At 40.8% G+C, this 12535-nt stretch overlaps 1 protein-coding gene across 4 annotated transcripts in view; it reads left to right on the top strand.

Moving 5' to 3' along the window:
* Positions 1 to 12535, top strand: part of CHODL (chondrolectin) — a 67185-nt gene that overhangs the window by 18088 nt on the left and 36562 nt on the right. The window contains exon 1 of one of the 4 annotated variants that reach the window (XM_048868378.2): positions 2307 to 2948. The exons of the other annotated variants lie outside the window; for them this stretch is intronic. Coding sequence (XP_048724335.1) covers positions 2858 to 2948 — 91 coding nt within the window. The 5' untranslated portion in view covers positions 2307 to 2857. Of the gene's footprint in view, positions 1 to 2306; positions 2949 to 12535 lie in introns of those variants that run through there. 4 annotated transcript variants of the gene reach the window in all.

Below are 12535 nucleotides of genomic sequence, written 5' to 3'. Positions count from 1 at the left end.
GGAATACACTTATGACAGAATCTGCTTTAAGCTTCCCTATGTGAACCCTATTGGAAGGGTCATGATGGGTACCAGTGCAAGCATGGTAAAGAAGCTAACCAGGTTGTCAAGCCCTGGAAGCGTGTCTGGAGCTGTGCAGAGGCATGGCAGATACAATTTCAATTGATTGAGACTTTATTGGCATAACAAACTATGCAAGTGTTGTCAAAGCATAAGAAAAAGAAGTCAGACTCTTCAGGTATCGGTGGCATGTACAGCCCATCTTGGATGGAGCTTCACACAATTTTAGGGGTTTCATCCCCTGTATCAGTTTATCATTACCATCCCTTCTTAATACAGTGACAGGTTGCTAAATAGCACAATGCAGCTTTTGACATCTCTCTCTCTTTCCCTTTTCTACACCATCAGGCCTGGCTTTTCCTCATTGCTCTTTGATGGGACATGCTCTATGATTCTTGATAATTTGTAGAATTATCTTTCTCGCAATCCCTCATGTTTGGGACATTGGGGTAGAAGTTTACACACATGGGATAAACCTGTGGGGTTTTGGCTGCCATCATTACCTAGATATTGTCAGCATAGCAACGCTTAGGTGGCCATGCTCCATCTCTTCCACAATGCCAATAGTGTCAAATGAGGAATGGGTGGAATTTCAGAAGCCATGGAGGTTTCCGGTTAAATTCTCTACTTTTGTTTATTTTTGCACAGGAAGAGGCCATATGACCCCACATGACTATTTTGAGGCTGATACACTGTGGCACTATAAACTTGGAAAGTACTAGAGACCTCACTGGAAACTTGAAAGCTATAGTGGAAAAGTCTGTATAAACCAAGTAAAAACACAAATCCTATTATTAAGTAATAAAAAAAAGTTGGGAACAAAATGCTGTATATTTTAAGTAGATTTTCAATTACTGTTTAGAAACCTAACACTGGGTTTTTCAGTATGAAAGCCGGTCTCACATATTTCTAAAGCAGCTAGGAAATCCCTTAAATTTTTGAAAATCCATTCTAAGCTGAGATATATTGACTACAAGACCAGTTATAACAACTGTTGGGGAGGTGGGGGGGGGGGGGGAGATTTACAAATGTGCCATATACATGACTAGTATTTGGAATCTGAGGGACAAGCCCCCAAAGAATTTGTATAGAAGATGTCCATTAAACACAATGGTCTATACTAATCATGAATCGTGCTTTGTAATAAAATAAACCACTCACAAGTACACACCTAAGCAAAACAGCTGAGACCATAATCCCAAAAGAAAAGTCACTGGGGGCTTCTTTTAAAGTGTTATAAACATAATTATCATAATGTATCAAAACAGTAATCTGGATTTGGCTACAGTAGCCTAACAGAGAGAGCACGAGAGATTCTCTTTTACAAAAATAAGTAGAAAATATATGTTTATTCATATTCTTATGGAGAAAAACCCTTAATGGAAAAAAATTCCTTAAGCACTTAATAGAGACGCTCTCTAGGGTCTGATCCTGAATATAATGAACTAAATGGCAAAATTCTCATTGATATTAATGGTACTGTACAGGCTCAAATCCCTGTAGTGTAGGGGATCTACAGAAATTATTTCAAATCGATGGAATTTAATGGAGAGTGACATGCCTGCTGCAGAATTCTATAGTTTGGCTAAACAGGAGTGGGGTGGGAGGAGGTATTTTTTCATGGGTTGTGTGTATATAAAAAGATCTTCTACACTTTCCACAGTATGCATCCGATGAAGTGAGCTGTAGCTCAGGAAAGCTTATGCTCAAATAAACTGGTTAGTCTCTAAGGTGCTACAAGTACTCCTTTTCTTTTTGCGAATACAGAACTAACAGGGCTATTACTCTGAAACTCCCTAGCTAGGATTTCATTCTCTAGTTGTTTCTGCAGGACATTTCCATGGTAGTATAGCACAATATGACTTTAAGATTTAGAGATGGGCCAAATGAAAAGCCCTGATTTGAATCCCCCCTCCCTGAAATCCGGGTGGTCGACTATGACTCTTGGGTGCTTGTTCTCCACGGTCTGTTTCCATAACCATTCAACGACGAAACCCGTTTGGCTGAGATCCAGTTCCAGAATTCAGGAAAATCCTGCCCGGTATTGAATTCCCCGAGCCGGTTCCCTCTTGCTCTATCCATCTTGTCAGGTACCCGAGCGAGTGAAGCATTACACAGCCGCTCGGAGTAAAATGACCCCCTAGCCTGCCACTTCCCTGCACATTCAGCAGTTTGAAAACGAAAGGGAGCCAGCCCCCTGCCAGACTCTTATGGCACAGCTGACACGGGTGTATGCAAATCGACCCCGAAGCTCTGGGTTCCCGCCTGCCCCCCAGGAAGGCAGAGGGGCTGCGGCTGAGTCCACCCATCCGGCGTGCCCTGGGTCCCGCTCTGTGCCAGAGGAGCTGCAGCGTGGCGCGTGGGGCGGTTCACACCGGAGGGGGGCTGGCGGCAGCAGCAGAAATCAATAGTCTGGGGCTGGTTTCTTCCCAGGCACAACATCTCGGGCTGGCTATATAACAAGGAGCATCCACGCCCCGCTCAGCATCAGCCGGAGCCGCGGGACCCGAGAGAGAGGCACAGGCAGGGCCAGGCACCGGGGGAGAGAGCGCAGAGAAGGGGGGGAGTGGGCAGCAAGGGGGCAGCGCCCAGGGAAATGTGCGGCGCTGCAGCGGCTTAGGATTCGCTGGGCGCCCCGCTGCTCTGAGCGCTCGCGGTGCTGGTGCGAGTGGGGAGGACCTGCGGCTGCTGGAGCATCTCCCCGGGGGAAGCAGCAGCGGCAGCGCGGTGGGTGCAGGTGCAGCAGCAGCCCGTGCTTGGTGCCGCCTTTGTTTTGTGCTGGGACTCCCCCGTCGCTATGAGCGCCTCTCCCTCCAGGCTGATCCCCCTGCTGCTGGGTGCCGCGATGCTGCGGGGGCCGAGCTGCCTCTCCCTGCGAGTCCTCAGCGGTGAGTGAGCGAGAGAGGGCGTGGGGCTTCCCTCCAAGCCTGCCGGACATACACTGGGAAGGGAACTGCCTGGCTGTCACAGCTGCAGCCGGTTACGGCCAAATCCTGGAGACCCAGACCCTACTCAGACATCGCTCTCACTGACTGCAGCGGCAGCTGTGCCTGACGGGGGCTGGTGCGGGAAACCTGGTTAGATGAAGAAAAGGGGAGAAGGCAGGATTTATTTAACGCGGTTAGGGCCAAATCATGCGTTCCTCACTCTGGCCGAACTTCCCCTGAAGTTTTGGCAGAAGCAGGACTGGAGGAGCTAGCCTGAGAGTTCAGTTTAGAAGAGACGCATCTAGTGCTTCTAACCCACGTCCTCTCTCTAACTGCCCCCATCATCACAGGTCCCAAAGTTGTAAGACATCGTCTGTTTAGGGACAAATCCTGAAGTTCTTCCTCCGTCCCTTATACAGGCAAAACTCCCCCTTAAAGTCAGAGCTAAGCCTAAGGAACGACTGCAGGATTTGGCCCTTACAGTTTATATTGACATTGCTCATAAGAGCCATAGAGAGCCTTGCCTCTAAAAAAATAATCAGAATATGCTGTTAAATTAGTTGATGGGACAGGGACGGATTAAAATATATATGTTGTGACAATTCACACTTAGGGCGACTATATGAAGGAATTTTATAAGCTATTTGTTCTGTGTTGTCTCCCTTTTGATTTCAATTCATTTTGATCAATGAAAACAAGCTAGTCCGTTTCACCTTTGTTGATAGTTGGCTTCTAGTCAATTGAACATAAAAGTTCTCATGACCTGGCAATTGCTGAGGTCTGGATTTCAAGTAGCAGTCATTTTTTTAAAAATCAACTTTCCACTGATTTTTTTAAAAAAAGAAATAATTGAAACATCCTCTATAAAATTAAGACAATATGATAATGATAACAAAGTTTGGTTTTTAAGGTACTGAGATCATCAGTGAGTTAACTACCTTTACTGGCTGCAAACACAGGGACCTTTTTTTCTAAAAAAATAAATTCATCATACATCATACATGAGAGGCTGGTTCTAGAAAAAGGATTAAATCTGGAACTTTTTCTTTTAAATAATGTTGAAGTTTTACTTTTATATATAGACATAGATGTAGATGGAGGGAGTGAAGATGTGAATTTAGTGATTGATTTTTGTTTTCCCATAAACTTGAGAAAGTCAGACTGGAAATGCTCATTAAAGTTGGATGCATTGTAGCCAAGCTGTTGTTCAATTTTCCCCTGCACAAGTCTGAAATTCACCTCATGTCCACCTACTGTGCATCTTTTGAGAAGAGATTCTTTGTTGTAACTGTCATTTTTGTAATCTGCATAAGGACCAGCTAAATCTAAACAGAGACTGCCAAACTCATTACACTCAAAAGCAAATTTGATTCCAGATCTTCAGAGATAAAAAGCTAGATCAGCAAATCACTATGATACATTATGATCTGCAACCTCCCCAACATAAAGTTTTCTAAGGCATTTTTGCTGCAACCAGAAGACAAGATATTTTTAAACATCTTGCTAAGCTCCAAAATGTCACTATTTTTGTGCCTTAAATTAATTATTTTTAAAAGGATAATAAAAGATACATGCTGCAGCACTTCTTTGTGTAGGATATCTTTATCTGTTCATCTGTCTATAGTTATATAGGATTGTTTCTTCTTTTTACAGTTTTAGTTTAGAAAAAACTAAAAAGAAAACAGCATAAGCTTTTTTCTATTGTGTATGTATCTTCATTTGCATTGTCTTTTGTGCTACCCCAAAAGGAAGAGGACGAAAGCATAACTGAAATGTGAGTTCAACTACAGTTCAAAAGGCTTACGACTCAGTTCTGCATTCCTGGCACACTCAGAATCTGATCCAAAGTCCACTGAATTCAATGAAAAGATTAACATGGTCTTCAATGGGTTTTGGATCTGAAAGCTGAAGGCAATGGAAATCTTGGATGCACAAGGAATACAGAACTGAGTCCACAGATTGATCCTGATGCTGATGATTTACACTTTTGACTACACTTAAGCACATAAGAACGGCCACATTGGGTCAGAACAAAGGTCCATTTAGCCCAGTATAGTGTCTTCCGACAGTGGCCAATGCCAGGTGCCCCAGAGGGAATGAACAGAAGAGGTAATCATCAAGTGATCCATTCCCTGTTGCTCATTCCCAGCTTCTGGCAAATAGAGGCTAAGGACACCATCCTTGCCCATCCTGGCTAATAGCCATTGATGGACCTATTCTCCATGAATTTATCTAGTTCTGTTTTGAACCCTGTTATAGTCTTGGCCTTCACAACATCCTCTGGCAAAGAGTTCTAAAGGTTGACTGTGCATTGTGTGAAGAAATACTTCCTTTTGTTTGTTTTAAACAAACAAATGATGTTGAAGGTTTTGCTTTTATATATAGACATAGATATAGATGGAGGGAGTGGAGATGTGAATTTACTGATAGACTTGAGAAAATCAGACTAGAAGTGCTCATTAAAGTTGGATGTATTGTAGCCAAGCTGTTGTGCAATTTTCCCATGCACAAGTCTGAAATTTACCTCATGTCCACCAACTGTGCATCTTTTGAGAAGAGATTTGAGAAGAAAACTTTTTAAGTTCTTAGTTATAGGAGTTATGTATCTAAATCTTTGTGCATGCAGATGAGGATATGCCGCTATACACAGATAGCAGAATGATAGAAATGGTTTCCATATAAGATGTTACAAATGGAGTAATAGTATAATGATGGCATGTTTATAGAAAACATTGATTCATTTTTAGTTTTTATTTATTTTGGGCATGCTTCTCTTGGAGCTGAAAAGTTCAGAATCTCTTTTATCTTATCATGGTGCTAAGTACAGATGCTGTGTGCTGATACTTGCTGCGAGTCAACTGGTACCTATTTGAAGCAAGATGATGAAAGTAACTGTAGCATGCTTTCATTTTTTTACACCATTAAAGTTTTTTTTTTTTCCAGGAAACAAGGCCCAAGATGCCATACTTTGGAAGTTCTTGTTATTTGAAAAGTCACACCCAGCTAAAGGGCATTCTAAGATGCACTACTTAAATTTGCATTGCAATCAGAAAGTTGAACTAGTAGCTTTTGTGTATAGATGTGAATAAATGACCATGTGTTCTATCATAGGTGCCATCTGGAAACTGAATAATTATAACTGCATTTAGTTTCCATGAGTTTTTCTTTTGTGCTATTTTTTTTCCTAAGGATGTATGTCCCGGACAAGATTTGAGCACATAATCTTCAACAGAACTATATCTTTTAATGAAATTTGTGACTATAATTCATAAAAGACCATCTGTGTCAATAATGTTTTTAAAACCAGGCTACAGTACCTATATTTTTCAAACTGTGGTTCAAACCATTGTTAGATTCCTATTGAAAGGCACACTTACAACACACTATTTGTCAAACATAAAATTAATCTCTTAAGTGATTACACTATATGGGGTTATTTGTGTAACAAATACATAAGAAGATTTGAAGCCAGCTGCAGAAAATAAAAACATTAAGGGTTGTACCGGGGTTTCAGTAGTCAAAGCTAGCTCAAGTGTGCAGGCAAGCACTATTCCAATCAGCAGTGGCCAGAACACAGAGGCAGACAAAGTGCCTCTGGGGTGCTGAAGGGAGACTCCTCCTTTCTGAACAGGGGCCTGCCCTGCCATATACACTAGAACTGTCTAGTCCTATTGGCAGTGTTAATATTCCTTGGCACTCAGGAAACAGAAGCACCAGTAGAGGTGTGTAGGGTACACTGTGCCATCCTCCCCACTTCCATCTTGCATATCTGCCTATGAGCAGCAACAATTTGGTCTAAGACATATATGTGTGTATATATGCATTAGTCTAAACTATCACAGAAACAGAACTTCAGATGGCAATGACAAGAGGAACTGGAAAGTTATTAACTTTCGTTTTAATACATCACCTTCTTTAGGAATTGTGAATTTCCCCTCCTTCTCATTCCCTCCCTACATCAGTTACATTTTTCCAAGAACTAGAATAGAGAACATGCTTCATTATGGGTTTCATGCAATGCTTACTCAAGTCCATGGAAAGACTCCCATTGAGTTCAATAGGTTTTGGATCAGGCCTAGTAATAACAGTTACATATCCACAAAGGGGCTATGATAAATGGCAAAGACTGTGAGATATAATGACCCTTGCTGTATTAGCATAAATTGTAGGGATCACAAAAAAGAATGCTCTGCTTTTTAAAATGGCTTTCAGATTTATGGCTAATGTAGTTCTGTAATGGTTTTCCATTTTTTATCCTTTTCCCCTTTAAGTTAATGTCTCTTATCCACTCGTTAACATATTGTTTTGTGAATAAAATCTAACTAGCTAGAGAAAAGCAATTGGCTTATTACTGTTTTCAGCAGATTCTTCACATTATGATGGCACATTAGCCATAATTATTTTTGATGTGCAAGTTGTTAAAGAAAAAAAATGTAAGTGGACTTTACTTTTTAGTATAGATATATTCAGATTTTTTGTGCGCTATTCTTACATCCTCATATGTCAGAATGTCTGCAGTTGGCAGAAAAAGAGGTTTTAAAGAAAAGTAACAAAGTAGGGGTAGGAAAAACTGCTGAGTGTTACAGGGCCTGCATTGCTGTCCCATGACATCATAAAGCACATGAAGTGATGATAATGCAGTTTGCAAAGATGCAATTACTTTAAGTATCTATTGGGCAGGAAAGAAGCAAACTAATCTTATTACTAACCATTTAACAACCAATGTATTAATCATAGTCATTATACCTTAATGACTGATGTTTGCTGTCCTTTTATCTTTGCTTTTTTAAATTATGACATTTTTCTTTACTATGGCAAGGCATGTGACAGTAGATTTAATATTAACATTTTAAAGCAATAAATATATTTATTTGAATGGGGAAGTATTTGGATGTATAAAATATTTCCTAAGGTGAGAAAAATTAACATGCACCGGATAAAGAAACAACATAGTTGCTCTTAAAGTCTAGGGCTATTTACTTCATATGTCTTTAAGAATAGTTTTTGTTTATTTATGTAGTTTATGGTCTGATTTGCTGAAATACTACATTCTATGTGTGATGCTCAAAGAGGTTAGATGTTAAAGATGTATATTTTTGAACAGGATAACAAAATGAATAGACATAAAGCCGATCCTTGTGTAAATAGACACAATTTCATTGACTTCAATGACTTGCTTGCACCATCTCTGAAATTGGCTCACAGGGTTTTAATCAAGATATTTTTGAAATGACAATATCCATTGCTTTTTAATTATCTGCGTTTTTTTTTAAGATAATTTTTTGCAAGGCTGTTGGGTTTAAAAGAAATTTGAAACAGTGTGTAAAACAGTTTAAAAAAAAAAAAGGCTAGTATCCTAGCCGAGGAAAGATATCCTATCATGTCTTTGGTATTTTTCATATTGGTGAAACGATGGTAGCTTCAGGGCCTGGCTCATGGGAGATATCACTAGCAGTACTGGATGGCCTTCCAGGGAGAGCTGAGTGATTTTCATCTGTAGCGGAAGAACCCACCCTATGCTATGCAGTGGCATAGCTGTTCCTATTGAATAGTGCCCACCCGTGCTTCACCAATTAACAACACAAACTGCAGCTTTCTTGTTGCAGGTACCTATTCAACTAATTGCTTAAACTGGAATTTTCAAAGGGGTGTAAGGGAATGAGGTGCCCAACTCCCACTCAAAGGTGGGCACCTAACTCCCTTAGGCCCTATTGGAAATCTTAGCCTTAAACACATACTTTAAACATTGACTTCATTGGGACTATTGACATGCTTAAGTATTTTGCTGAAACAGGGCAAAGACTGGCGAATCATTTAGTAAACAAAAATACTTCTCATAAGTATAACCAAGGAATAAGGCAACATTATTTGGCAAGGAAGCTTATGCTAAGTGCACTGGAAATGTCTGTACTTTCTTCCTGCAAAATATGTGGAGTATATGGATACTATACCAAAATACATAGCTTGTATAACCTGAGATGCTTTGATGAGGGGGTTACGTTCTGGTTGGGCAAGTTAGAAGTAGGGTGACCAGATAGCAACTGGGATAAAATGGGACAGGGGTGAGGGGTAATAGGCGCCTATATAAGAAAAAGCCCCCCCAAAAGGACTGTCCATTTAAAAACGGGACATCTGGTCACCCTAGTTAGAAGTATCCTCCTCAGGGAGTTTTTTGATGCTTGGTGCAATCTGTTCTATTCCCAAAGTGAACAGATAAAGTATTTTAAAGAGATATTTACGTGAGTTTCAGGGATCAGTCATCTTTGTCAGGGATGGTTTTGCAGTATCAGGACTGAAGGTGAACCCCATCAGAGGATGGGAAGTCAGCTTAAATGCTTACTCCAGTTTAGTGGAAGAGACTTGAACAGGAGCTCCCAAAAGTCATCTCCAGTTCTTCATGGCACAGTAATAGTTAAAGCATGTAAAGATGAACCTGGCTATGTGGGATACTTGTGTGTGTGTTGGTCATTTTACAGCAGCTATGCTCTGGGGGTGAGGTAAAATGCATATAATTTGACTCAAATGAGAAAGTCACATCTCTAGAACAACTTTCCCTTTTGAATAATCTCTCCTCACTCTCCCTTGGATGAACTACATTGCACACTAAGGCTGGGAGGGAGGGATAGCTCAGTGGTTTGAGCATTGGCCTGCTAAATCCAGGTTTGTGAGTTCAATCCTTGAGGGGGCATTTAGGGATGGGGCAAAAATTGGGGATTGGTCCTGCTTTGAGCAGGGGGTTGGACTACATGACGTCCTGAGGTCCCTTCCAACCCTGATATTCTATGACCCAGGCTAGTGGACTTGGTGTTTCCAAGCCCATACCTGAATAGCAGCACTGCACTGTAAACCTGTTTACAATTGCTGGACCTGGGTGTCACAGCTGCTCTGAGCTGACCATACTGCATTATGCAGATCTTCTGGCTTGGGTCTGTGACTTGAGCTGCATCCACCCTACAAAGTAACAGGGCTTAGACCTGAATCACAGCAGGAACTGTGCTCTGACCCACCCCCCAGCAGAGTCCTAGGACCATGTCCTGAGTGCTTGCTGACCCAAGTTAAACTGATTTATGTGTGGGCAGAATAGGGGCTTGGGTTGAAACCTGAGTCAAAGCCTGGGCTTAGTGTGCAGTGTAGACATACGCTGAGGCGGGGTGCCCAGCCTTATTACACATATATTACACATACACATTACAGCCACATAAGCCTAAGCACAACCTTGTGTCAGCCAAACAGAGTCTACATATTTTAATAAGATTTAAAGTCACCTGTATTGATTTATATTTTAAGTTCAGCTTGTTTCATATGTATGTAGATAGGTTGTTTCTATGTATGGTATTGTCTATTTACACACTTGTGTAAACTAAAATGATGTAAACATGACAACAAAAGGCTAATGAATCGGCCAATAGTTTTTTGTGTTGAAGCAGGCAGCGGGCCTTATGAAATACTCTGGTGGGCCTTGTAGGGCACCCTTGCCCGAAGGGGTTAGCAGCAACTTCACCTCAAGTGTTTCTGCAGGGTCCAACAATCTTCCCCAGAGCTCGTTAGATTTAAATGAATGCTTAATATTCCCTTGCTTGTAGAAAAGTCATTCCCTATTGCCACTGACAAAAAAAGTAGGAACTTTTAGCTCTACACAACAGTTACTGTAAACTGAAGGAGTCGCTGCCTTACTATCACAAAAGGCCATATACACATTGTTTTAGGTTAAAAGTTACCCCCCTACCTGAGTTTTGGCTTTATTACTAAGGGTAACTCAAACAAAACATAACAATATAAACTCCAACCTATGCCTTCTCCCCAGATATGACTTCACCAACATTCCTACCTTGGGCCCCATCTGCCTGAGGCTCTAGCTTCCCCTCTAAAGGGCTATTCCCACCTCTCTTATGTACACTGTGGAGTTTAACAAGCCACACCTGCATCATTGAGTGAGCAGGGATTAATTAACAGGGCTCAGAACCTCAAAGGTATCAGACATCTGACTCCAATTGATTTCACTGGAAGTTAGAAGCCTAAATAACTTTGAAGCTCTGGGTCCAGCTACCAGGGTAGAGTCACAGTAGAATCCAGCCACCCTGTCACACTCCAGGATCATAGTATATTCCATATTCTTGCTGGATAAAGCCAAACCCATGCCCCTGCTCGCATGCACAGTCAGTGTGGAGCTGACTGTGTATGACATTTCACACATCTTTCAGATAACACAAATATGCAAATGAAAATGCTAGTATTTGGGGCTTCATGCTAGTTTATGTTATGCCCTGGAGAATGTTAGGTTCATAAACCCTGGAAGAGATTGTACTAATCCTCATATATTTTACATGCATGTGCGCCTACACACTCACACAATATTATTATTTTATCTGACAGACATAATGTAGATAACATTTATTTAATAAATAATCCAGATTAATTGAACTCAAATTGTTAATAAGTGGAAAAATCATTTCTATTTCAGTGAAACGAAACCATGCACAAGGCAACTCAACAGAATGGATGGTTCTCATCTGAAATACGACATATATTGAAAAATGTTTGATCACCTACATTAAAGATAATGGCTGGGATTTTAAGTACTATTTGCTTGTAAAAAGCAGAAAGAGGGAATAAGAAACAGGTTTTGATACTGCAAAAATGTACACAAGTACCTACGTTTATGCATGTGACATGTCCTATTGAGTGAGATTACGCAGCCATGTAAAATTAAACATGTAGGTAAGTGTTTGCAGGATTGGGGCCAGGGGAATAAATATATTCACTGCTCCCCTGAGTGTCAAACATATGTTGTTTAAGCTATTTAGATCCTGCAGTTTCTGCCAGTGGCTTCTCCCATAATGCTTACCACAAGCTATTATGCAGGCATGCTATGTCTGGCTAAAAAATGTCTCGGAAGTTGGTTCTGGAATGAATTGCTACACTGAGATGTAAGAGATGGAAAAAGACCTATTTTGTCAGTCTCTCTGTCAAAGCAAGACATTTCCATGAGAGTTTTTAAGTGTTTTCTCCAGGCTTTAGTGTTAAATGGCTCAAATTATGGGGGCTTCCATAGCTTGTCTTTGAAATTTATATCATGGCCTAATTCATCATTTCCCAAACTTTTGAAAGCCGAGACTCCTTCAGGAAAACAAAATGAATCGCATTTCTGTTGAACCCTGCCATGTGTTGCTAAAGGCTTACCCAAAATGAGCAGTCATTAAGGAGAGATCATATCGATGTTCATATCTTATGATTTTACCTCTTATTTCTTATATGCTTTGATAATTAAAGGATTATCATTAGCATCTGGGCTAGTACCCATTGAAATGAATGGGGCAGTTCACACCTCAGTTGTATAGTTTCAGGCTCTCCGTAAACTTTGGCAGACATTGCTACATCGGTGAGACTTTGGGAAAAATTTGTCAATGCTTTCCTCACAAATGTAATTTTTTAAAAAGGGAAAGCTGAGATACTGGAAAACAATTTAGAGAGGAGTCTACACCACATGCCCACACCTTTAACTAGTCCTTCCCATCCCTCTTGGGGTGTCGGGAGGGATGAGCAGGACT

This window comes from Caretta caretta, chromosome 1 (genome assembly GCF_965140235.1).
Source record: "Caretta caretta isolate rCarCar2 chromosome 1, rCarCar1.hap1, whole genome shotgun sequence".
NCBI lineage: Eukaryota > Metazoa > Chordata > Testudines > Cheloniidae > Caretta > Caretta caretta.
Note: the sequence above shows the minus strand (reverse complement) of the source record. Positions and strands in the feature narration are given on the sequence as shown.